At 43.9% G+C, this 27500-nt stretch overlaps 1 protein-coding gene across 2 annotated transcripts in view; it reads left to right on the plus strand.

The window, feature by feature from the left end:
• pik3c2b (phosphatidylinositol-4-phosphate 3-kinase, catalytic subunit type 2 beta) overlaps positions 1 to 27500 on the plus strand; it is a 58147-nt gene that overhangs the window by 23479 nt on the left and 7168 nt on the right. For both annotated transcript variants that reach the window (XM_079685008.1, XM_079685007.1), the window contains exons 17-29: positions 3256 to 3349; positions 4865 to 4959; positions 5259 to 5439; positions 6477 to 6584; positions 6739 to 6831; positions 17760 to 17889; positions 18356 to 18492; positions 18670 to 18839; positions 19340 to 19496; positions 20110 to 20219; positions 20603 to 20798; positions 21056 to 21180; positions 25176 to 25293. In XM_079685008.1, coding sequence (XP_079541134.1) covers positions 3256 to 3349; positions 4865 to 4959; positions 5259 to 5439; positions 6477 to 6584; positions 6739 to 6831; positions 17760 to 17889; positions 18356 to 18492; positions 18670 to 18839; positions 19340 to 19496; positions 20110 to 20219; positions 20603 to 20798; positions 21056 to 21180; positions 25176 to 25293 — 1714 coding nt within the window. The remainder of the gene's footprint in view (positions 1 to 3255; positions 3350 to 4864; positions 4960 to 5258; positions 5440 to 6476; positions 6585 to 6738; positions 6832 to 17759; positions 17890 to 18355; positions 18493 to 18669; positions 18840 to 19339; positions 19497 to 20109; positions 20220 to 20602; positions 20799 to 21055; positions 21181 to 25175; positions 25294 to 27500) is intronic.

The following is a 27500-nucleotide window of genomic DNA, read 5'->3' on the forward strand; positions in this document are numbered from 1 at the left end:
TTTCCACTCGGACTTCAATACAGCTACACCATTGTTTGGTTTCCATGGTAACGTGTCTGTTCAGTAGCGCGAGCAAATGAAAGTCTGAGAGGGTGTTCAGGAGGAAGATAGTCAGAGGAAACAGAACAAGAATGGAGAACTCAACCCTCTGCTCCCTCCTTTCCTGTAAACCAAACAGCTCCAGCCCGTCTGACAGGCAGAACTCATTCCATCTCTTCTTTTTTCCTACGCTCTTGTTTGACAAGCTGAATGTTGACTGGTGTTTGACTGAAGGGTTAGGGTTATCCCGATCCGATCACGTGATCGGGGATCGGAGCCGATCACGTGATTTTCAAAAGATCGGAATCGGGAGGAAAAAAATCGGGGATCGGGATTTTTTTAATTTTTTTTAAATACTTTTTAAAACATATTTTATTCAATGTTACAAAACAAAAATACCGTGTTCAAATCTTAAAGTCATCCTGAGGCCTTAGTTTTGGTTTCAAATTAAACAACATCATGTATGTGTTGCTTCTTTGGGGCTTGTTTTCATAGACCTGGTTATTTCTCTCAAATCTGGCAACAGAGTGGGCGCAGTGTCTAATTGTAGCAGTAAGCTAACGAGTACTGAAAGCTTTATTTTGTGTTGATCCAATGCTGCACAACTGAACTGATCCAATGCTGCTGTGAAAGAAAGAAGCTATATCCATGTTGGATAGAATATCACATTTAAATAAAAAAATAACCTTAAGGGAAAACTTGAATGCTTTTTTTTCTCTTAATGCATTGCATAAAGATCGGATCGGGAAAAATCGGTATCGGCAAATTGTCAAAATCAAATGATCGGAATCGGATCGGGAGCAAAAAAAGGTGATCGGGACATCCCTAGTTCCAGTTATTAACTCGGTATTTACAAAGCTGTCATCTCCACATTTGGAGAAAGTTACAAGCCGTTTGAGAGCTGCAAATCTGCTTATTTCACAGACGGCTCGTTTAGTTGCATCACTCTCTGTTTGTGTACCTTTCTCTTTGAAGTACCTTTCTCTTTGAAGTACCTTTCTCTTTGCCCAAAGAAGCTTTTATTTACCCGTCTCAATGTCCCGACAACAAACCTCCACGCAGTCGGAACCAGCCGGTTTCGGTTCAACGATACCGGCGGGGGTGTGGACAGCCTCTGCGGCCGCAGAGCGGCTGCTTTGGGGTTCATCTGGCTGCGCTGGTTCTGGTTGAAGGACCAGGCTCCGGAGATGTGGAAGTCAGGGATTTGACATTCCAGTTGTTGAATTTCAGTTTAGTTTGACAGTATTTAGTTTTCTTCTGCGCCGGTTCTTCTGACATGTTTGCAAGTGTATATTCTTTCTATAGGTTAACGGCTGACACACAGAACAACGTAACACATAAACAAATAAGCTTTTTTATTGGTTGTCATTTTCATGGATACATTTGAATGGTGTAACAATGTCCTATTTGATTGGATTACAATCTACATATTCTTCCTGTTATGTCTGCCTGCTGTATTTGACCTGATGCAAAGTGACCTGCTCCATCGAAATCAGTCGCATTGACCCGAAGACACATTTTGAGTTGTATACACTGCTGGAAGGAGGAGATTCCTAGCTTTCTAATGATATCAGGATTGTTCTTATTCTCCAGATATTAAACAAAATATGTCACATTATATAATGACTGTTACAGAGTCCTCATTTTGAGAAAAGGCCGTTAAAGTTTCCTCTTCTCTGGAATCCATCGATCTGATTGGTTATTAGCAAATGATCAAAATACTACGGAGGGAAGATATTTTCGTTTGGATTACTGGTCTGGGGGAAACCCGTGTGTGTGTGTGAGTGTGTATACGTGTGTTTGTGTATTTTTGCGTTTGTGTAAGAAACACCAGCTGTTGTTATACCTGAGGTGACGTTAAGTTACTCCGTTCTCTGCTTGTAATTATTCCAAAGCTTCAGAGTTGTATTTATCATCTGAATTTGGCGAAACAAGTTTAATATTCTGAAAGCCAAGACTTTTTTTATTTGAAATCAGATGAAAACTAACTGTAACGGACCCTGCCGTGTGATTACCATATGTCTTAATAGCGGCGCTGAGGAACAGCAGAGTGGCCAGTGAGAGGCGAGCTGTCACCTTCCCTTTCCAGGCTTCAAACATGCCTCTAGCTCGTGAGAAGGAATATAACAATCAGACATAACAAAATATACACAGCCAGATCAGATCGCGTTTCAGATGCGACTTTAGAGGAGAGGGGAATTATTGAAACGGGATTTGTTCAGTGTTCCACGGCATCTGTCGCTGTGAAAATGTGGGGCAGGGCTGAAAAGTGGGGGGGCCCCCTGGCCCCCCGCTTCCGGCACCCTTGTCCCCTGTTATGTTTGTTATGTGGAATATCAGAATACATATTGTGTTACATCTGGGGTATTTTGAAATCACACCAGAGAGAGAGACAATCATGCTTTTATTTAGAAAAACGCAGATAAAAGTGATGAGTGATGTCATCGAGGTCACCTGAGTGATGTCATCGAGGTCACCTGAGTGATGTCATCGAGGTCACCTGAGTGATGTCACTGAGCTCACCTGAGTGATGTCATGGAGCTCACCTGAGTGATGTCATGGAGCTCACCTGAGTGATGTCACTGAGCTCACCTGAGTGATGTCACGGAGCTCACCTGAGGGATGTCACGGAGCTCACCTGAGTGATGTCATGGAGCTCACCTGAGTGATGTCTTCGAGCTCACCTGAGTGATGTCATGGAGCTCACCTGAGTGATGTCACTGAGCTCACCTGAGTGATGTCATGGAGCTCACCTGAGTGATGTCACTGAGCTCACCTGAGTGATGTCATGGAAATCACCTGAGTGATGTCACTGAGCTCACCTGAGTGATGTCATGGAGCTCACCTAAGTGATGTCATGGAGCTCACCTGAGTGATGTCATGGAGCTCACCTGAGTGATGTCATGGAGCTCACCTGAGTGATGTCATGGAGCTCACCTGAGTGATGTCATGGAGCTCACCTGAGTGATGTCATCGAGGTCACCTGAGTGATGTCACCGAGGTCACCTGAGTGATGTCATGGAGCTCACCTGAGTGATGTCACTGAGCTCACCTGAGTGATGTCATGGAGCTCACCTGAGTGATGTCACTGAGCTCACCTGAGTGATGTCATGGAGCTCACTTAAGTGATGTCATCGAGCTCACCTGAGTGATGTCATCAAGCTCACCTGAGTGATATCATCGAGCTCACCTGAGTGATGTCATTGTGTGTTTCAGGTTCCCGGACCAGGAGCTGAGGAGGACGGCGGTTCAGTGGATGGACTCCATTACAGACTCAGAGCTGCTTGACTTCCTGCCTCAGCTCGTACAGGTAACAATGACAGGGCTTTTATTTTGAAGGCTGGAGAGAGAGAGAGAGAACCAGGCTTTTATTTTGAAGGCTGGAGAGAGAGAGAACCTATGTCAGCTGGTGCTGAGGCTAGCTGCCCCCTCTCAGAGCCACTCTGACCAGTCTCTCAACAACACTGCTCTCCAAACACCAATCACAGTCAAACGCATTATAACACAATGTAAAGACAACTATTTACAACATTGGGAAGAAGAAAGTAAAAGCCAAAGTAGATTAGAATGTTACCTGGCTCTAAACAGAGAGTATGAGCTGGCAGAGTATCTCTCTACTGTCAGAGATAGAAAGCAGAGACAGATCCTAACCAAGTACAGGCTCAGTGACCACAAACTGCCAATCCAAACAGGAAGACTCAAAAGATCCTGGCAACCAAAAGAGAACAGAACATGTGGTCACTGTACGACAGGTGAGACTGAGACAGAGATGCACTTCCTCCTGAAGTGCCAAACATTCAACCAAGTAAGGAGCATTTACTGAACACACACACACACACACACACACACACACACACACACACACACACACACACACACACACACACACACACACACACACACACACACACACACACACACACACACACAAACACACACACCTGAGGACCTGCTGTGGAGACAGAGCAGCACTTCCTCAAACAATGCACAACTTTTGAACTTGTACGGAAACAATTCTTCCCAAAACTCAATCATAAGCATCCTCAAATATTTAAAAATGAAAAACTAAAAATACTTCTGGGGGAATATAAAGAGAGCTGCATTGTGGCAGGACAGTTTGTCTCTGCCTCAGTCTGAGGGACAGTTTGTCTCTGCCTGTCTGAGGGACGGTTTGTCTCTGCCACAGTCTGAGGGACAGTTTGTCTCTGCCTCAGTCTGAGGGACAGTTTGTCTCTGCCACAGTCTGAGGGACAGTTTGTCTCTGCCACAGTCTGAGGGACAGTTTGTCTCTGCCTCAGTCTGAGGGACAGACCAGGTCTCACATCTTCAGTATATATATCATGTTATATTTTGTATTCTATGAATGAAATGAATCTGTGTTCCTTGTTCTTAGCAGTTTGTTTATAACTGTTTATCTGTTTATCTGTTTATCTGTGTGTGTGTGTGTGTGTGTGTGTAAAGATGTTACAGCTGTACATAGCTTTGGCAATACTGTATGTAAATATGGTCATGCTAATAAAGCTTTTGAATTGAATTGAATTGAAATTGAGTAAGGCTTTTTGCAGCTGCATAGACCACCAAGCTCTTACTTTGAAGGTGCAGAAATGTTGCTATGGAAATAATAACTATACATTTGATTGAATTCAGACATTAAGGTGCAGGTGTGGATATTCACTTCTGATATTATTACATTTTCAAAAAGAAATGAATGACTTTAGGCCGTCTGGATAGAAGTGGCGTTACAGTGAGGCTGCCTTGATGAAGAGAAACATACTATAATACTATAATGTCCTGTATGTGTCTAACTGCTGCGTCTGTGTGGCAGGCTCTGAAGTACGAGTGTTACCTGGACAGCGCGCTGGTTCGATTCCTCCTCCGCAGAGCCATCGGGGACGTTCGCATCGCACACTACCTCTTCTGGTCAGCTGATCACACACCTTGTTTATTACCACTGTAATATGTCACATGTAAACATATATAGACAGTCAGGATTAGAGTCAGGATTAGAGTCAGGATTAGAGTCAGGATTAGAGTCAGGATTAGATTCAGGATTAGTTAAACCAGGCTTAATGTGTCTCTCTTCAGGCTGCTGAAGGACAACCTGCAGGACAGTCAGGATTAGTTAAACCAGGCTTAATGTGTGTCTCTTCAGGCTGCTGAAGGACAACCTTCAGGACAGTCAGGATTAGTTAAACCAGGCTTAATGTGTGTCTCTTCAGGCTGCTGAAGGACAACCTGCAGGACAGTCAGTTCGCTGCTCGGTATCAGCTGCTTCTCGCCGCCCTGCTGTGCTGCGTTGGTCTCGGTCTCCGTGAAGAGTTCGACCGTCAGTGCTGGCTCGTGTCTGTCCTCGCTCAGGTGGCTCACAAAGTCCGGGACGCGTCTCCGTCCAGCCGACAGGTGAGCAGCTCACGACATGGAAAACACATCATAGAAAACATCAACGGGCACATACAAAACAATAAAAAGAAGACAACGAGAAGGGGAGGTTTCAATAGGCCAAAATCATACAAAATATAAAACAGAAATATAACTCAAAAGAGCAAATATTACGCATGGGTTTAATAAAGGTCATTTTGTGCATTTTATTTTCTTGATGCCAGATCATACAAGCACAATATTTTCTTGTCTGTTCTCTTACCTAAAACCTAGCGGGTCCCTCTCCACCACCTGTTCCCCCTTCTCAAAAACACAAGCATCAAAAACATTTCCATGATATCAGCTCCTAATATTACAAATAATGTGTTGCCGTGTGAGGGCTAGAATAATGTTATGTCTCTGCTGGAGGCTGCCCTCTGCTGGACTGGAAAGGAATTGTTTCTTCATTTAATGATCAAACATAAATGTAGCTAAAGCCCAAAGACTACTCATCCTGTCACTCACTCATCCTGTCACTCCCTCATCCTGTCACTCACTCATCCTGTCACTCACTCATCCTGTCACTCCCTCATCCTGTCACTCACTCATCCTGTCACTCACTCATCCTGTCACTCACTCATCCTGTCACTCCCTCATCCTGTCACTCACTCATTCTGTCACTCCCTCATCCTGTCACTCCCTCATCCTGTCACTCCCTCATCCTGTCACTCACTCATCCTGTCACTCCCTCATCCTGTCACTCCCTCATCCTGTCACTCACTCATTCTGTCACTCCCTCATCCTGTCACTCCCTCATCCTGTCACTCCCTCATCCTGTCACTCACTCATTCTGTCACTCCCTCATCCTGTCACTCCCTCATCCTGTCACTCATCCTGTCACTCCCTCATCCTGTCACTCACTCATCCTGTCACTCACTCATCCTGTCACTCACTCATCCTGTCACTCCCTCATCCTGTCACTCACTCATCCTGTCACTCCCTCATCCTGTCACTCACTCATCCTGTCACTCCCTCATCCTGTCACTCCCTCATCCTGTCACTAATCACTATCTCTCCAGTGTGTGCTGAAGGAGGGTCTGGAGGAGATGAAGCAGTTCTTCTCGGTGAACAGCAGCTGCAGACTTCCTCTCAACCCAGCACTGCTCGTCAAGGGAATCAACATCCAGGTACACACACACACATACACACACACACACACACACACACACACACACACACACACACACACACACACACACACACACACACACACACACACACACACACACACACAAACACCTGCTGCTGCTGATCATGTTTTTCTTCTTCTGTGTTTTGTAGTCGTGTTCGTTCTTCAACTCCAACGCTGTTCCTCTCAAACTGTCCTTCCAAAACCTCGACCCGCTGGGAGACAACATCAACGTCATCTTCAAGGTCACACTCACCTCATTTACCTGATAATATACCTGATTCACCTGGGGTCACCTGTTAGTATACCTGATTCACCTGGGGTTACCTGTTAATATACCTGATTCACCTGGGGTTACCTGATAATATACCTGATTCACCTGGGGTCACCTGTTAGTATACCTGATTCACCTGGGGTTACCTGATATTATACCTGATTCACCTGGGGTTACCTGATAATATACCTGATTCACCTGGGGTCACCTGTTAGTATACCTGATTCACCTGGGGTTACCTGTTAATATACCTGATTCACCTGGGGTTACCTGATATTATACCTGATTCACCTGGGGTTACCTGATAATATACCTGATTCACCTGGGGTCACCTGTTAGTATACCTGATTCACCTGGGGTTACCTGGTAATATACCTGATTCACCTGGGGTTACCTGGTAATATACCTGATTCACCTGGGGTTACCTGATAATATACCTGATTCACCTGGAGTCACCTGATAATATACCTGATTCACCTGGGGTTACCTGATATTATACCTGATTCACCTGGGGTTACCTGGTATTATACCTGATTCACCTGGGGTTACCTGATATTATACCTGATTCACCTGGGGTTACCCGATAATATACCTGATTCACCTGGGGTTACCTGATATTATACCTGATTCACCTGGGGTTACCTGGTATTATACCTGATTCACCTGGGGTTACCTGATATTATACCTGATTCACCTGGGGTTACCTGATAATATACCTGATTCACCTGGGGTTACCTGGTAATATACCTGATTCACCTGGGGTTACCTGATATTATACCTGATTCACCTGGGGTTACCTGGTATTATACCTGATTCACCTGGGGTTACCTGATATTATACCTGATTCACCTGGGGTTACCTGGTATTATACCTGATTCACCTGGGGTTACCTGATATTATACCTGATTCACCTGGGGTTACCTGATATTATACCTGATTCACCTGGGGTTACCTGGTATTATACCTGATTCACCTGGGGTTACCTGATATTATACCTGATTCACCTGGGGTTACCTGATAATATACCTGATTCACCTGGGGTTACCTGATATTATACCTGATTCACCTGGGGTTACCTGGTATTATACCTGATTCACCTGGGGTTACCTGATATTATACCTGATTCACCTGGGGTTACCTGATATTATACCTGATTCACCTGGGGTTACCTGGTAATATACCTGATTCACCTGGGGTCACCTGTTAGTATACCTGATTCACCTGGGGTTACCTGTTAATATACCTGATTCACCTGGGGTTACCTGGTAATATACCTGATTCACCTGGGGTTACCTGGTAATATACCTGATTCACCTGGGGTTACCTGATATTATACCTGATTCACCTGGGGTTACCTGATATTATACCTGATTCACCTGGGGTTACCTGTTAGTATACCTGATTCACCTGGGGTTACCTGTTAGTATACCTGATTCACCTGGGGTTACCTGTTAGTATACCTGATTCACCTGGGGTTACCTGATATTATACCTGATTCACCTGGGGTTACCTGTTAGTATACCTGATTCACCTGGGGTTACCTGTTAGTATACCTGATTCACCTGGGGTTACCTGATATTATACCTGATTCACCTGGGGTTACCTGATATTATACCTGATTCACCTGGGGTTACCTGATATTATACCTGATTCACCTGGGGTTACCTGTTAGTATACCTGATTCACCTGGGGTTACCTGTTAGTATACCTGATTCACCTGGGGTTACCTGTTAGTATACCTGATTCACCTGGGGTTACCTGATATTATACCTGATTCACCTGGGGTTACCTGTTAGTATACCTGATTCACCTGGGGTTACCTGTTAGTATACCTGATTCACCTGGGGTTACCTGATATTATACCTGATTCACCTGGGGTTACCTGATATTATACCTGATTCACCTGGGGTTACCTGTTAGTATACCTGATTCACCTGGGGTTACCTGGTGTTATACCTGATTCACCTGGGGTTACCTGGTATTATACCTGATTCACCTGGGGTTACCTGGTATTATACCTGATTCACCTGGGGTTACCTGGTATTATACCTGATTCACCTGGGGTTACCTGGTAATATACCTGATTCACCTGGGGTTACCTGATAATATACCTGATTCACCTGGGGTTACCTGATAATATACCTGATTCACCTGGGGTTACCTGATAATATACCTGATTCACCTGGGGTTACCTGATAATATACCTGATTCACCTGGGGTTACCTGTTAGTATACCTGATTCACCTGGGGTTACCTGTTAATATACCTGATTCACCTGGGGTTACCTGGTAGTATACCTGATTCACCTGGGGTTACCTGTTAATATACCTGATTCACCTGGGGTTACCTGGTAGTATACCTGATTCACCTGGGGTTACCTGATATTATACCTGATTCACCTGGGGTTACCTGGTATTATAACTGATTCACCTGGGGTTACCTGGTATTATACCTGATTCACCTGGGGTTATCTGTTAGTATACCTGATTCACCTGGGGTTACCTGGTATTATACCTGATTCACCTGGGGTTACCTGATAATATACCTGATTCACCTGGGGTCACCTGTTAGTATACCTGATTCACCTGGGGTTACCTGTTAATATACCTGATTCACCTGGGGTTACCTGATATTATACCTGATTCACCTGGGGTTACCTGGTAATATACCTGATTCACCTGGGGTCACCTGTTAGTATACCTGATTCACCTGGGGTTACCTGTTAATATACCTGATTCACCTGGGGTTACCTGATAATATACCTGATTCACCTGGAGTCACCTGATAATATACCTGATTCACCTGGGGTTACCTGATATTATACCTGATTCACCTGGGGTTACCTGATATTATACCTGATTCACCTGGGGTTACCTGATATTATACCTGATTCACCTGGGGTTACCTGGTATTATACCTGATTCACCTGGGGTTACCTGATATTATACCTGATTCACCTGGGGTTACCCGATAATATACCTGATTCACCTGGGGTTACCTGATATTATACCTGATTCACCTGGGGTTACCTGGTATTATACCTGATTCACCTGGGGTTACCTGATATTATACCTGATTCACCTGGGGTTACCTGATATTATACCTGATTCACCTGGGGTTACCTGTTAGTATACCTGATTCACCTGGGGTTACCTGTTAGTATACCTGATTCACCTGGGGTTACCTGGTAATATACCTGATTCACCTGGGGTTACCTGATATTATACCTGATTCACCTGGGGTTACCTGGTATTATACCTGATTCACCTGGGGTTACCTGATATTATACCTGATTCACCTGGGGTTACCTGTTAGTATACCTGATTCACCTGGGGTTACCTGTTAGTATACCTGATTCACCTGGGGTTACCTGGTAATATACCTGATTCACCTGGGGTTACCTGGTAATATACCTGATTCACCTGGGGTTACCTGATATTATACCTGATTCACCTGGGGTTACCTGATATTATACCTGATTCACCTGGGGTTACCTGTTAGTATACCTGATTCACCTGGGGTTACCTGTTAGTATACCTGATTCACCTGGGGTTACCTGTTAGTATACCTGATTCACCTGGGGTTACCTGATATTATACCTGATTCACCTGGGGTTACCTGTTAGTATACCTGATTCACCTGGGGTTACCTGTTAGTATACCTGATTCACCTGGGGTTACCTGATATTATACCTGATTCACCTGGGGTTACCTGATATTATACCTGATTCACCTGGGGTTACCTGTTAGTATACCTGATTCACCTGGGGTTACCTGGTGTTATACCTGATTCACCTGGGGTTACCTGGTATTATACCTGATTCACCTGGGGTTACCTGGTATTATACCTGATTCACCTGGGGTTACCTGGTAATATACCTGATTCACCTGGGGTTACCTGATAATATACCTGATTCACCTGGGGTTACCTGATAATATACCTGATTCACCTGGGGTTACCTGATAATATACCTGATTCACCTGGGGTTACCTGATAATATACCTGATTCACCTGGGGTTACCTGTTAGTATACCTGATTCACCTGGGGTTACCTGTTAATATACCTGATTCACCTGGGGTTACCTGGTAGTATACCTGATTCACCTGGGGTTACCTGATATTATATCTGATTCACCTGGGGTTACCTGGTATTATAACTGATTCACCTGGGGTTACCTGATATTATACCTGATTCACCTGGGGTTACCTGGTAATATACCTGATTCACCTGGGGTTACCTGGTATTATACCTGATTCATCTGGGGTTATCTGTTAGTATACCTGATTCACCTGGGGTTACCTGGTATTATACCTGATTCACCTGGGGTTACCTGATAATATACCTGATTCACCTGGGGTTACCTGATATTATACCTGATTCACCTGGGGTTACCTGATAATATACCTGATTCACCTGGGGTTACCTGGTAATATACCTGATTCACCTGGGGTTACCTGGTATTATACCTGATTCACCTGGGGTTACCTGATAATATACCTGATTCACCTGGGGTTACCTGGTATTATACCTGATTCACCTGGGGTTACCTGATAATATACCTGATTCACCTGGGGTTACCTGGTAATATACCTGATTCACCTGGGGTTACCTGATATTATACCTGATTCACCTGGGGTTACCTGGTATTATACCTGATTCACCTGGGGTTACCTGTTAATATACCTGATTCACCTGGGGTTACCTGGTGTTATACCTGATTCACCTGGGGTTACCTAATAATATACCTGATTCACCTGGGGTTACCTGGTAATATACCTGATTCACCTGGGGTTACCTGGTATTATACCTGATTCACCTGGGGTTACCTAATAATATACCTGATTCACCTGGGGTTACCTGGTAATATACCTGATTCACCTGGGGTTACCTGGTATTATACCTGATTCACCTGGGGTTACCTGATAATATACCTGATTCACCTGGGGTTACCTGGTATTATACCTGATTCACCTGGGGTTACCTGGTATTATACCTGATTCACCTGGGGTTACCTAATAATATACCTGATTCACCTGGGGTTACCTGGTAATATACCTGATTCACCTGGGGTTACCTGGTATTATACCTGATTCACCTGGGGTTACCTGATAATATACCTGATTCACCTGGGGTTACCTGGTATTATACCTGATTCACCTGGGGTTACCTGGTAATATACCTGATTCACCTGGGGTTACCTGTTAACATACCTGATTCACCTGGGGTTACCTGATAATATACCTGATTCACCTGGGGTTACCTGTTAACATACCTGATTCACCTGGGGTTACCTGATAATATACCTGATTCACCTGGGGTTATCTGTTAGTATACCTGATTCACCTGGGGTTACCTGATAATATACCTGATTCACCTGGGGTTACCTGGTAATATACCTGATTCACCTGGGGTTACCTGGTAATATACCTGATTCACCTGGGGTTACCTGATAATATACCTGATTCACCTGGGGTTACCTGATAATATACCTGATTCACCTGGGGTTACCTGTTAGTATACCTGATTCACCTGGGGTTACCTGGTAATATACCTGATTCACCTGGGGTTACCTGATATTATACCTGATTCACCTGGGGTTACCTGGTAATATACCTGATTCACCTGGGGTTACCTGATATTATACCTGATTCACCTGGGGTTACCTGATAATATACCTGATTCACCTGGGGTTACCTGATAATATACCTGATTCACCTGGAGTCACCTGATAATATACCTGATTCACCTGGGGTTACCTGATAATATACCTGATTCACCTGGGGTTACCTGGTAATATACCTGATTCACCTGGGGTTACCTGATAATATACCTGATTCACCTGGAGTCACCTGATAATATACCTGATTCACCTGGGGTTACCTGGTAATATACCTGATTCACCTGGAGTCACCTGATAATATACCTGATTCACCTGGGGTTACCTGGTAATATACCTGATTCACCTGGGGTTACCTGATAATATACCTGATTCACCTGGAGTCACCTGATAATATACCTGATTCACCTGGGGTTACCTGGTATTATACCTGATTCACCTGGGGTTACCTGGTATTATACCTGATTCACCTTGAGTCACCTGATAATATACCTGATTCACCTGGGGTTACCTAATAATATACCTGATTCACCTGGGGTTACCTGATAATATACCTGATCCACCTGGGGTTACCTGATAATATACCTGATTCACCTGGGGTTACCTGGTATTATACCTGATTCACCTGGGGTTACCTGGTAATATACCTGATTCACCTGGGGTTACCTGGTATTATACCTGATTCACCTGGGGTTACCTGGTAATATACCTGATTCACCTGGGGTTACCTGATATTATACCTGATTCACCTGGGGTTACCTGGTAATATACCTGATTCACCTGGGGTTACCTGGTGTTATACCTGATTCACCTGGGGTTACCTAATAATATACCTGATTCACCTGGGGTTACCTGGTAATATACCTGATTCACCTGGGGTTACCTGATATTATACCTGATTCACCTGGGGTTACCTGGTAATATACCTGATTCACCTGGGGTTACCTGATATTATACCTGATTCACCTGGGGTTACCTGGTAATATACCTGATTCACCTGGAGTCACCTGATAATATACCTGATTCACCTGGGGTTACCTGATATTATACCTGATTCACCTGGAGTCACCTGATAATATACCTGATTCACCTGGGGTTACCTGGTAATATACCTGATTCACCTGGGGTTACCTGATATTATACCTGATTCACCTGGGGTTACCTGATAATATACCTGATTCACCTGGGGTTACCTGATATTATACCTGATTCACCTGGGGTTACCTGATATTATACCTGATTCACCTGGGGTTACCTGGTAATATACCTGATTCACCTGGGGTTACCTGATATTATATCTGATTCACCTGGGGTTACCTGATATTATACCTGATTCACCTGGGGTTACCTGGTAATATACCTGATTCACCTGGGGTTACCTGATATTATACCTGATTCACCTGGGGTTACCTGGTATTATACCTGATTCACCTGGAGTCACCTGATAATATACCTGATTCACCTGGGGTTACCTGGTATTATACCTGATTCACCTGGGGTTACCTGATAATATACCTGATTCACCTGGGGTTACCTGGTATTATACCTGATTCACCTGGGGTTACCTGGTATTATACCTGATTCACCTGGGGTTACCTGATAATATACCTGATTCACCTGGGGTTACCTGGTATTATACCTGATTCACCTGGGGTTACCTGATAATATACCTGATTCACCTGGGGTTACCTGTTAATATACCTGATTCACCTGGGGTTACCTGATAATATACCTGATTCACCTGGGGTTACCTGATAATATACCTGATTCACCTGGGGTTACCTGATAATATACGTGATTCACCTGGGGTTACCTGGTATTATACCTGATTCACCTGGGGTTACCTGATAATATACCTGATTCACCTGGGGTTACCTGGTAATATACCTGATTCACCTGGGGTTACCTGATAATATACGTGATTCACCTGGGGTTACCTGTTAGTATACCTGATTCACCTGGGGTTACCTGATAATATACGTGATTCACCTGGGGTTACCTGTTAGTATACCTGATTCACCTGGGGTTACCTGATAATATACCTGATTCACCTGGGGTTACCTGGTAATATACCTGATTCACCTGGGGTTACCTGGTAATATACCTGATTCACCTGGGGTTACCTGGTAATATACCTGATTCACCTGGGGTTACCTGGTAATATACCTGATTCACCTGGGGTTACCTGATAATATACCTGATTCACCTGGGGTTACCTGATAATATACCTGATTCACCTGGGGTTACCTGGTAATATACCTGATTCACCTGGGGTTACCTGATATTATACCTGATTCACCTGGGGTTACCTGGTATTATACCTGATTCACCTGGGGTTACCTGGTAATATAAATGATTCACCTGGGGTTACCTGATAATATACCTGATTCACCTGGAGTCACCTGATAATATACCTGATTCACCTGGGGTTACCTGGTATTATACCTGATTCACCTTGAGTCACCTGATAATATACCTGATTCACCTGGGGTTACCTGATAATATACCTGATCCACCTGGGGTTACCTGGTATTATACCTGATTCACCTGGGGTTACCTGATAATATACCTGATTCACCTGGGGTTACCTGGTAATATACCTGATTCACCTGGGGTTACCTGGTATTATACCTGATTCACCTGGGGTTACCTGATAATATACCTGATTCACCTGGGGTTACCTGATAATATACCTGATTCACCTGGGGTTACCTGATAATATACGTGATTCACCTGGGGTTACCTGTTAGTATACCTGATTCACCTGGGGTTACCTGATAATATACCTGATTCACCTGGGGTTACCTGATAATATACCTGATTCACCTGGGGTTATCTGGTATTATACCTGATTCACCCGGGGTTACCTGATAATATACCTGATTCACCTGGGGTTACCTGGTATTATACCTGATTCACCTGGGGTTACCTGATATTATACCTGATTCACCTGGGGTTACCTGGTATTATACCTGATTCACCTGGGGTTACCTGATAATATACCTGATTCACCTGGGGTTACCTGGTAATATACCTGATTCACCTGGGGTTACCTGTTATTATACCTGATTCACCTGGGGTTACCTGGTAATATACCTGATTCACCTGGGGTTACCTGTTAGTATACCTGATTCACCCGGGGTTACCTGTTAGTATACCTGATTCACCTGGGGTTACCTGATAATATACCTGATTCACCTGGGGTTACCTGGTAATATACCTGATTCACCTGGGGTTACCTGGTAATATACCTGATTCACCTGGGGTTACCTGTTAGTATACCTGATTCACCCGGGGTTACCTGTTAGTATACCTGATTCACCTGGGGTTACCTGGTAGTATACCTGATTCACCCGGGGTTACCTGTTAGTATACCTGATTCACCTGGGGTTACCTGTTATTATACCTGATTCACCCGGGGTTACCTGGTATTATACCTGATTCACCTGGGGTTACCTGTTAGTATACCTGATTCACCCGGGGTTACCTGTTAGTATACCTGATTCACCTGGGGTTACCTGGTAGTATACCTGATTCACCCGGGGTTACCTGTTAGTATACCTGATTCACCTGGGGTTACCTGGTAGTATACCTGATTCACCTGGGGTTACCTGATATTATACCTGATTCACCTGGGGTTACCTGGTAGTATACCTGATTCACCTGGGGTTACCTGGTATTATACCTGATTCACCTGGGGTTACCTGGTATTATACCTGATTCACCTGGGGTTACCTGGTATTATACCTGATTCACCTGGGGTTACCTGGTAATATACCTGATTCACCTGGGGTTACCTGGTATTATACCTGATTCACCTGGGGTTACCTGGTATTATACCTGATTCACCTGGGGTTACCTGGTATTATACCTGATTCACCTGGGGTTACCTGGTATTATACCTGATTCACCTGGGGTTACCTGGTAATATACCTGATTCACCTGGGGTTACCTGATAATATACCTGATTCACCTGGGGTTAACTGGTAGTATACCTGATTCACCTGGGGTTACCTGGTATTATACCTGATTCACCTGGGGTTACCTGGTATTATACCTGATTCACCTGGGGTTACCTGGTATTATACCTGATTCACCTGGGGTTACCTGTTAGTATACCTGATTCACCTGGGGTTACCTGGTATTATACCTGATTCACCTGGGGTTACCTGATAATATACCTGATTCACCTGGGGTTACCTGGTAATATACCTGATTCACCTGGGGTTACCTGGTAATATACCTGATTCACCTGGGGTTACCTGATAATATACCTGATTCACCTGGGGTTACCTGGTAGTATACCTGATTCACCTGGGGTTACCTGGTAGTATACCTGATTCACCTGGGGTTACCTGGTAGTATACCTGATTCACCTGGGGTTACCTGGTATTATACCTGATTCACCTGGGGTTACCTGATAATATACCTGATTCACCTGGGGTTACCTGGTAATATACCTGATTCACCTGGGGTTACCTGGTATTATACCTGATTCACCTGGGGTTACCTGGTATTATACCTGATTCACCTGGGGTTACCTGTTAATATACCTGATTCACCTGGGGTTACCTGTTAGTATACCTGATTCACCTGGGGTTACCTGTTAATATACCTGATTCACCTGGGGTTACCTGATAATATACCTGATTCACCTGGGGTTACCTGTTAGTATACCTGATTCACCTGGGGTTACCTGTTATTATACCTGATTCACCTGGGGTTACCTGGTAGTATACCTGATTCACCTGGGGTTACCTGTTAGTATACCTGATTCACCTGGGGTTACCTGATAATATACCTGATTCACCTGGGGTTACCTGTTAGTATACCTGATTCACCTGGGGTTACCTGGTAATATACCTGATTCACCTGGGGTTACCTGGGGTTACCTGGTGATATACCTGATTCACCTGGGGTTACCTGGTAATATACCTGATTCACCTGGGGTTACCTGGTATTATACCTGATTCACCTGGGGTTACCTGATAATATACCTGATTCACCTGGGGTCACCTGATAATATACCTGATTCACCTGGGGTTACCTGGTATTCAACCTCATTTCTTTAACCTCTTTTACATCTGTTTACCAGATCTTTGTACATCTCTGCAGCTCAGAGATAGTTCACCCTCTGAACCTCGAACGCTCTCTGAGCATCCCTTAATACCGTCACATTTCACTTTAAGGCATTGCTTTGCTAAATAAAAGTCCTGCAGCCGTCATGTCTGTGAGTAATGAACTGTTGATGATAAAACGTGATGAATGGGTCTGCTTGCAGTCGGGGGACGACCTGCGGCAGGACATGCTGACGCTGCAGGTGATCCGCATCATGAACAAGATCTGGATCCAGGAGGGTCTGGACATGAGGATGGTCATCTTCAAGTGCTTCTCCACCGGCAGAGGAAGAGGTCAGGATGCATTTCACTCTGTCTCTTCTGAGGAACGCTGACCTCCTAAAAATATCTGCTCTGGAATCAGATGTTGTGGAATCTAGTAAATGCACCTCTTAAATCTCAGAGAGCAAACTCTCCTCATTGATTTGTAGCTTTTCTCATAGATGTGTGTTTCTCTTATAAATGCTTGTGCTCGTTCTCTTGGATGTCTGCTTCTCTTTTGTTATTATGTTGTGTTGCATTTTATTATAGAATCATGTTTTTTTCTTAATAATGTGTTTTTGTGTGTGTGTGTGTGTGTGTGTGTGTGTGTGTGTGTGTGTGTGTGTGTGTGTGTGTGTGTGTGTGTGTGTGTGTGTGTGTGTGTGTGTGTGTGTGTGTGTGTGTGTGTGTGTGTGTGTGTGTGTGTGTGTGTGTGTGTGTGTGTGTGTGTGTGTGTGTGTGTGTGTGTGTGTGTGTGTGTGTGTGTGTGTGTGTTCAGGGATGGTGGAGATGATTCCTCAGGCCGACACTCTGAGGAAGATCCAGGTGGAGCACGGCGTCACCGGATCCTTCAAAGACCGACCGCTGGCCGACTGGCTGCAGAAACACAACCCCACTGACGAGCAGTACGACAAGGTACACACACACACACACACACACACACACACACACACACACACACACACACACACACACACACACAGACACACACACACACACACACACACACACACACACACTGCAGCTGCTGCACACGTGAGAATAGAAGCCTTGAATCTTGAATCTTGAATCTTGAATCTTGAATCTGTGCAGGCGGTTGAGAACTTCATCTACTCGTGCGCCGGCTGCTGCGTGGCGACCTACATCCTGGGTATCTGCGACCGGCACAACGACAACATCATGCTGAAGAGCAGCGGCCACATGTTCCACATCGACTTCGGGAAGTTCCTGGGACACGCGCAGATGTTCGGGAACATCAAACGGTCAGACCTCCATCATTTATTCACCAGCAGAGGTTCACCTCCTCAGGTGATGGGATGGTTTCACAGCGTCTTCTGTTAGTGACCGCAGGATGAGGATATATGACAGGGTAATCGGAATGTTGAGCAAAAAGTCTGAATTTTTGGGGAAAAAGTCCGAATTTTTAGATGTTTTTGAAAAAGTCAGAATTAAAAAAGTCAGAACTTTGACATTTGAGAAAAAGTTTGAATTTTTTCAGAAAAAGTCTGAATTTTTAGAAAGATTTTTAAAATTTTGAAAACATTTTTAGATGTTCTTGAAAAAGTCAGATTTTCTTTTAGAGAGAGTCTGAATTTTTATATTTTTAGGAGAAAGTCAGATTTTTTAGGAAAAATTCAGAATTTTTAGAAAAAGTCTTAATTTTGAGCAAAAAGTCTGACATAATTTTTTGATGTTTTTGAAAAAGTCAGGATTTTAAGATTTTGTGTCAAGATTCTCAAAATGTTCCCGCCTCCTGCTTCAGGGACCGCGCCCCCTTCGTGTTCACCTCCGACATGGCCTACGTGATCAACGGAGGAGACAAGCCCTCCAGCCGCTTCCATGACTTCGTGGATCTCTGCTGTGAAGCCTACAACCTGATCAGGAGACACACACACCTGTTCCTCAACCTGCTGGGGCTGGTACGAACACACACACACACACACACACACACACACACACACACACACACACTTCCTAAACACTGTAGCAGCACGCAGGGTAGTACGTCAAAATAAAACACAAGACATCCATCCATCCATCTTCTCCCGCTTATCCGTGGCCGGGTCGCGGAGGTAGCAGTTCCAGCAGAGAGCCCCAAACTTTATTTTCCCTGGCCACATCAACCAGCTCTGACTGGGGGGTCCCAAGGCGCCCCCAGGCCAGAGAAGAGATATAATCCCTCCACCTGGTTCTAGGTCTACCCCTTGGTCTCTTCCCATCTGGACGTGCCTGGACGCCCAGGTGGCATCCTAACTAGGTGAAACACAAGACATATTTAAAATAAATAAATAAGTGTGTGTGTGTGTGTGTGTGTGTGTGTGTGTGTGTGTGTGTGTGTGTGTGTGTGTGTGTGTGTGTGTGTGTGTGTGTGTGTGTGTGTGTGTGTGTGTGTGTGTGTGTGTGTGTGTGTGTGTGTGTGTGTGTGTGTGTGTGTGTGTGTGTGTGTGTGTGTGTGTGTGTGTGTGTGTGTGTGTGTGTGTGTGTGTGTGTGTGTGTGTGTGTGTGTGTGTGTGTGTGTGTGTGTGCTTACAGATGTTGTCCTGTGGGATCCCTGAGCTCTCTGATCTGGATGATCTGAAGTACGTATACGACGCTCTGAGACCTCAGGAGACCGAGGCCGACGCCACCATGTACTTCACCAGGTACAAGCACACTCACAAAACACACACACACACACACACACACACACACACACACACACACACACACACACACACACACACACACCAACTATTGGCAAACAATGAATATTATTTACAAAGAGAACCAGACCTCCTGAATATAACTGTGTGCGTGTGTGTGTGTGTGTGTGTGTGTGTGTGTGTGTGTGTGTGTGTGTGTGTGTGTGTGTGTGTGTGTGTGTGTGTGTGTGTGTGTGTGTGTGTGTGTGTGTGTGTGTGTGTGTGTGTGTGTGTGTGTGTGTGTGTGTGTGTGTGTGTGTGTGTGTGTGTGTGTGTGTGTGTGTGTGTGTGTGTGTGTGTGTGTGTGTGTGTGTGTGTGTGTGTGTGTGTGTGTGTGTCCTCAGGCTGATAGAGTCCAGTCTGGGCAGCGTTGCGACCCGTCTGAACTTCTTCATCCACAGCTTGGCTCAGATGAAGTTCTCCTCAGAGGACCGCCCCTCGCTCTCCTTCGCCCCCCGTGTGCACACGGCCCAAAGCGGGGGGGGCGGGCTCCTGCGCAGCCTGTACGTCTGCAGACACCTGCGCACCAGCAAGGGCTACGTGCGTACAAATACACATACCCTATTTTCCGGTCGCACCTGTGTATAAGTTGCTCTTATCAAAAAATGGGTTGTTAAGTGTGTGTGTGTGTGTGTGTGTGTGTGTGTGTGTGTGTGTGTGTGTGTGTGTGTGTGTGTGTGTGTGTGTGTGTGTGTGTGTGTGTGTGTGTGTGTGTGTGTGTGTGTGTGTGTGTGTGTGTGTCTGTGTGTGTGTGTGTGTGTGTGTGTGTGTGTGTGTGTGTGTGTGTGTGTGTGCAGGTGTTTATGGTGAAGGTGGAGCGTGAGGGCCAGCAGGAGGCGCTGCTGCTTAAGAGATCGTTTGAAGAGTTTCAGGAACTTCACAGCAAACTGAGACTCATGTTCCCCTCCAACAAACTGCCCAGGTACACACACACACACACACACACACACACACACACACACACACACACACACACACACACACAGACACACACACACACACACACACACACACACACACACACACACACACACACTCAATCAATCAATGTTTATTTATATAGCCCAATATCACAAATGTTACATTTGTCTCAGTGGACTTCACAGTTTGTACAGAATATCAGTATGACAACACGACACCCTCTGTCCTTAGACCCTCTGTCCTTAGACCCTCTGTCCTTAGACCCTCACATCGTACAAGGAAAAACTCCCAGAGAAACCCCACAGTTTAAAGGGGAACATGGAGAAACCTCAGGGAGAGCAACAGAGGAGGGATCCCTCTCCCAGGACGGACAGACGTGCAATAGATGCCGTGTGTAAATTGAAAAGATAATACATTTGCAACATAGGTAGACCAAATGTTAGGAAATGCATGTGTGTATAATAGGAAGATGAATCCACGAGTATATCCATCCAGGACTTATGATCCAGGACCACAGCCACGACTCAAGATCCAGGACTCGCAATCCATGACACAGGACCGCAGGATCATCCATGACTCCGGATCCCGGCGTATATAGACACCAAAAAGAAAGACATTTGGGGAAGCTGGGTTAATGGGAACATGAGAGTACACAGGTATAGACAGAGAGAAGGAAGAAGTAAGATGTCCCCCGACAAACTAAGCCTATATCAGCAAAACTAGGGGCTGAATCTAATCAGCCCTAACTATAAGCTTTATCAAAAAGGAAGGTCTTAAGCGCACTCTTAAAAACGGATAGGGTGTCTGCCGTCCGAACACAAACTGGAAGCTGATTCCACAAAAGTGGAGCTTGATAAGAAAAGGCTCTGGCTCCCATTGTACTTTTAGAGACTCTAGGAACAACCAACAACCCTGCATTCTTGGAACGCAATGCCCTAGTAGGACAATAGGGTATAATGAGTTCTTTAAGGTAAGATGGCGCCTGCCCATTAAGGGCTTTGTAGGCGAGAAGGAGAATTTTAAATTCTATCCTGTGTTCTATAGGGAGCCAGTGTAAGGCAGCCAGAACAGGAGTAATGTGGTCCCTTTTCCTAACTCTGGTTAGTACACGAGCTGCAGCATTTGGAATCAGCTGAAGCGACTTGACTGACTTCTTGGTACACCCTGATAATAAGGAGTTACAATAATCCAGCCTTGAAGTAACAAATGCATGGACTAGTTTCTCTGCATCGTTTTGAGGCAAGATATGCCTGATTTTTGCAATGTTACGTAGATGGAAGTAGGCGGTCCTTGAAATTGATTTTATGTGGGCGTTAAAGGATAAATCCTGATCAAATATAACACCAAGATTCCTTACAGTCTCACTGGAGGCCAAATTAATGCCATCCATAGTTAATATATCTTTAGATCATTTGTTTCGTAGATTCTTCGGGCCAAGTACAATAACTTCAGTTTTGGTCGTGTTTAACATCAAAAAATGTAAGGTCATCCACGTTTTTAAGTCCTTGAGGCAGTCTTGAATTTTATTTAGATGATTAATTTCATCAGGCTTGATTGATAAATATAGTTGAGTATCATCCGCATAACAATGAAAGTTTACAGAATGATTCCTTATAATATCGACTAACGGAAGCATATATAGTGTGAACAAAATAGGTCCGAGCACTGAGCCCTGTGGCACTCCATGGCTAACTTTGGTTTGCATGGAAGATTCATCGTTGACACGTACAAACTGAGAGCGTTCAGATAGATAGGACCTAAACCAGCCTAAAGCAGTTCCCTGTATGCCAACTAAGTGCTCTAGTCTTTGCAATAGGATGTCATGGTCGATAGTATCAAATGCAGCACTGAGATCGAGCAAGACAAGAATAGAGACAAGTCCCTTGTCAGAGGCTATTAGAATTTCATTTGTGACTTCAACCAGAGCTGTCTCTGTGTTGTGTTCTAAAGCCAGACTGAAAATCTTCAAATAAATCATAGTTTCTTAAGTAATCACACAGCTGTTTTGAGACTGCTTTCTCAAGAATCTTTGAGAGGAACGGAAGATTAGAAATAGGTCTATAGTTGGCTAAAACCTCTGGATCGAGGTTGTGCTTTTTAAGAAGCGGTTTTATCACTGCTACTTTGAATGATTGTGGAACATAGCCTGATAATAAAGACATATTCATAATATTTAATAAAGAAGTGCTAATTAATGGAAAAACTTCTTTTAACAGCTTAGTTGGAATCGGGTCTAAGATACACGTTGATGGTTTAGAAGAGAGAATCATTGAATTTAATTGTTCAAGGTTTATGGCTGAAAAGCATTCTAGTTTACTATCTAGTGTAATATTATTAGAACTTACGTTTCCGGGAGCTGTTGATAACACTATACTGGTCAAAGGCAAGAGGTCATTGATTTTGTTTCTAAGAGTAACAATTTTATCGTTAAAGAAGCACATAAAATCATTACTACTGAGTGCTATGGGAATAGAAGGCTCAGTCGAGCTGTGGCTCTCTGTCAGCCTGGCTACAGTGCTGAAAAGAAATCTTGCATTATTCTTATTCTCATCTATTAATGAAGAGTAGTATGCTGCTCTCGCTTTACGCAGTGCTTTCTTATATTCATTGAGAGTAATATGCCAAATTAAACCAGATTCTTCAAGTTTAGTGGAACGCCATATCCTTTCAAGTTGTCTCGACTTTTGCTTTATTTTGTGGGTTTGGGCATTATGCCATGGAGCTAATCTATGTTGTTTTATTTTCTTCTTTTTCAAAGGAGCAACAGAGTCTCATTTTATTCGCAGCGCATCTGTAGCACTATCAACAACACGATCAATTTGGGGTGGTGTACATTTTGTATAAGTTTCCTCCCCTACATGCAGACATGCTATCGAGTTAAGTATTGGTGGAATCTCTTCCTTAAATGTGTCTATAGCACTAACAGATAGGTTTCTGCTGCAGGAGCTTTTGGCTAATGCTTTGTAGTCTAGGAACAGTACTTCAAAAGTTACTAAGAAATGGTCGGATAAAGCAGGATTATGCGATTCGACTAATAGTTGCTCAATTTCAATACCATAAGTCAGAACAAGGTCAAGAGTGTGATTATAGCAGTGGGTTGGTTTATTTACACTCTGACAGAAACCAACAGAATCTAATATAGAGTTAAATGCAACAGTAAGGCTATTTTTATCATCGTCAACATGAATATTAAAGTCACCTACGATAATTACTTTATCTGTTTTAAGTACCAAAGCTGATAAAAACTCAGAGAATTCTGATAAGAATTCTGAATAAGGACCTGGTGCACGGTACACTGTAACAAATAAGATTGGCTGCAAAGTTTTCCAGGTCGGATGCGTAAGACTAAAAACGAGGCTTTCAAAGGAGGTATCATTTAATTTTTGTTTAGTATTGATAAGTAAACTTGAGTCAAAGATTGCTGCAACTCCACCTCCTCGGCCCGTGCCTCGGGCAATATGAGTATTGATATGGCTGGGTGGAGTGGCCTCATTTATGCTGACATATTCTTCATGTCTCAACCAAGTTTCAGTGAGACAGCATATATCAATATTATAATCTGATACTAAATCATTTACCAATATTGCTTTAGATGCTAGAGATCTTATGTTTAAGAGACCACATTTAATCTTCCTGTTTTGTTGCACTGTAGTAGTTGTTACATTTACTTTTATTAGGTTATTATGTACACACACACACACACACACACACACACACACACACACACACACACACACACACACACACACACACACACACACACACACACACACACACACACACACACACACACACAGACTAAGACACACACGCTTACACTGACAGTATATATTATATCCTGCTTTATACTTTGTGTATTTCCACATGTATATGTTCTACTTTTTTAATGTTATTTTGAATTGTTTATTTCTAGTCTTTGTCAATAAAGTACTTCTTATCTTATCTTATCTTGCTGGACTTTTACATTTGAATTGTTCCCCTTTGTCCCGCCCCCAGCTTCCCTAGCCGCCTTGTGATTGGTCGGTCTCGAGGCGAGGCGGCAGCTGATAAGAGGAGAGACGAGCTGAACGGATACGTGTGGCACCTGATCCACGCAGCTCCTGAGGTCGCTCAGGTCAGCACAGTTAGCATATTACAAACATCTTTATTATGATGCAGGATCACATGACGCAGGATCACATGAGGCAGGATCACATGACGCAGGATCACATGACACATGATCACATGACGCAGCAGCTTACTCACAACATAAGATAGAGAATAAAACCCACACACAATAATATTTAAATTACATTTCCCATATTTACATCCATGACCTCTGCAGCAGCCTCTCTACGTACAGAGAGGACATTTGAATGTTTTAAGATCTGATGAGCTGTACTCGAGGCTCACAAAGAATGTAATCAATATTATTATTAACAGACTTATAGAAAAACACAAGCGTCCAAAAACACCATCTGTGTTTCAGAGTTTCAGTTTCATCTTCACTCAGCACTTCTCAGAAATGTTCTCACTGGGAGGAAACATATCGTGTGTGTGTGTGTGTGTGTGTGTGTGTGTGTGTGTGTGTGTGTGTGTGTGTGTGTGTGTGTGTGTGTGTGTGTGTGTGTGTGTGTGTGTGTGTGTGTGTGTGTGTGTGTGTGTGTGTGTGTGTGTGTGTGTGTGTGTGTGTGTGTGTGTGTGTGTGTGTGTGTGTGTGTGTGTGTGTGTGTGTGTGTGTGTGTGTGTGTGTGTGTGTGTGTGTGTGTGTGTGTGTGTGTGTGAGATATCAGGTTCTTCCCGTTTTAGTAACCTTGCGATCGTAGGCGTTTCTCTCTCCATCTCATCTCTCAGTCTAATAATAATAATAATTAATGGTTTAAATAATAATGATATTAAATATTAAATGCAAAGCTTCGGTCTTTTCACATTTGTACTATAACCCTATAGCATTTCCATAAAAGCTGTGGTATATTTCATTAAGTCTTTTTATTCTGTTGTTATTATTGGATAATACTTCAACATAGCTATCGTTTTAATATTATTATTTTATCTGCTTTCGATCTGTGTAATTTAACTTCCTGTTTTATTTTGAAGTAAGGACTGACAGTACCATGTGCTTTTATTGTGAAATCAATAAACACAGTTACAGGAATTATAAAACAATATAAAAGTAATAAAACTTGTAGTTCTGGTTATGAGTAGTGATAAGCCACGTGTTAATGATTCATTATACTTTACTCTAACAGCAACAAACAGAAAGAGAAAACGAAAGCAACGTTATAATGTTTTATAGCAACGAGGTCCAGTTAGAGAAAATGTCCCCATGCAAAGGTCCGGAGCGTCAACATGTCTCAGCTGCTTCATGAGGTCGTGTGATACTGAAGTAGCTTTATCAACGTCTGCATGTCATCAACAGCTGACTGCCAATCAAATAAAGAAAGTTCATAAACAACAATATTTATTATCAATGAACATTGAACTCTACAGATATACAGTACATACTGTGGATATGTGTGATGTTCCTCTCCGGCTGCATTTAAAAATAAAATAGATAGACATTGGTTAGCCTCGGTTAGCTCATTGGTTAGCCTCGGTTAGCTCACTGGTTAGCCTCGGTCAGCTCATTGGTTAGCCTCGGTCAGCTCATTGGTTAGCCTCGGTTAGCTCATTGGTTAGCCTCGGTCAGCTCATTGGTTAGCCTCGGTCAGCTCATTGGTTAGCCTGGATTAGCTCATTGGTTAGCCTTGGTTAGCTCATTGGTTAGCCTCGGTTAGCCTCGGTTAGCTCATTGGTTAGCCTCGGTCAGCTCATTGGTTAGCCTCGGTCAGCTCATTGGTTAGCCTCGGTCAGCTCATTGGTTAGCCTTGGTTAGCTCATTGGTTAGCCTCGGTTAGCTCATTGGTTAGCCTGGGTTAGCTCATTGGTTAGCCTCGGTTAGCTCATTGGTTAGCCTCGGTTAGCTCATTGGTTAGCCTCGGTTAGCTCATTGGTTAGCCTCGGTCAGCTCATTGGTTAGCCTCGGTCAGCTCATTGGTTAGCCTCGGTCAGCTCATTGGTTAGCCTTGGTTAGCTCATTGGTTAGCCTCGGTTAGCTCATTGGTTAGCCTGGGTTAGCTCATTGGTTAGCCTCGGTTAGCTCATTGGTTAGCCTCGGTTAGCTCATTGGTTAGCCTCGGTCAGCTCATTGGTTAGCCTTGGTTAGCTCATTGGTTAGCCTCGGTTAGCTCATTGGTTAGCCTGGGTTAGCTCATTGGTTAGCCTCGGTTAGCTCATTGGTTAGCCTCGGTTAGCTCATTGGTTAGCCTTGGTTAGCTCATTGGTTAGCCTCGGTTAGCCTCG

Source organism: Notothenia rossii, assembly GCF_949606895.1.
Source record: "Notothenia rossii genome assembly, chromosome: 5".
Taxonomy (NCBI): Eukaryota; Metazoa; Chordata; class Actinopteri; order Perciformes; family Nototheniidae; genus Notothenia; species Notothenia rossii.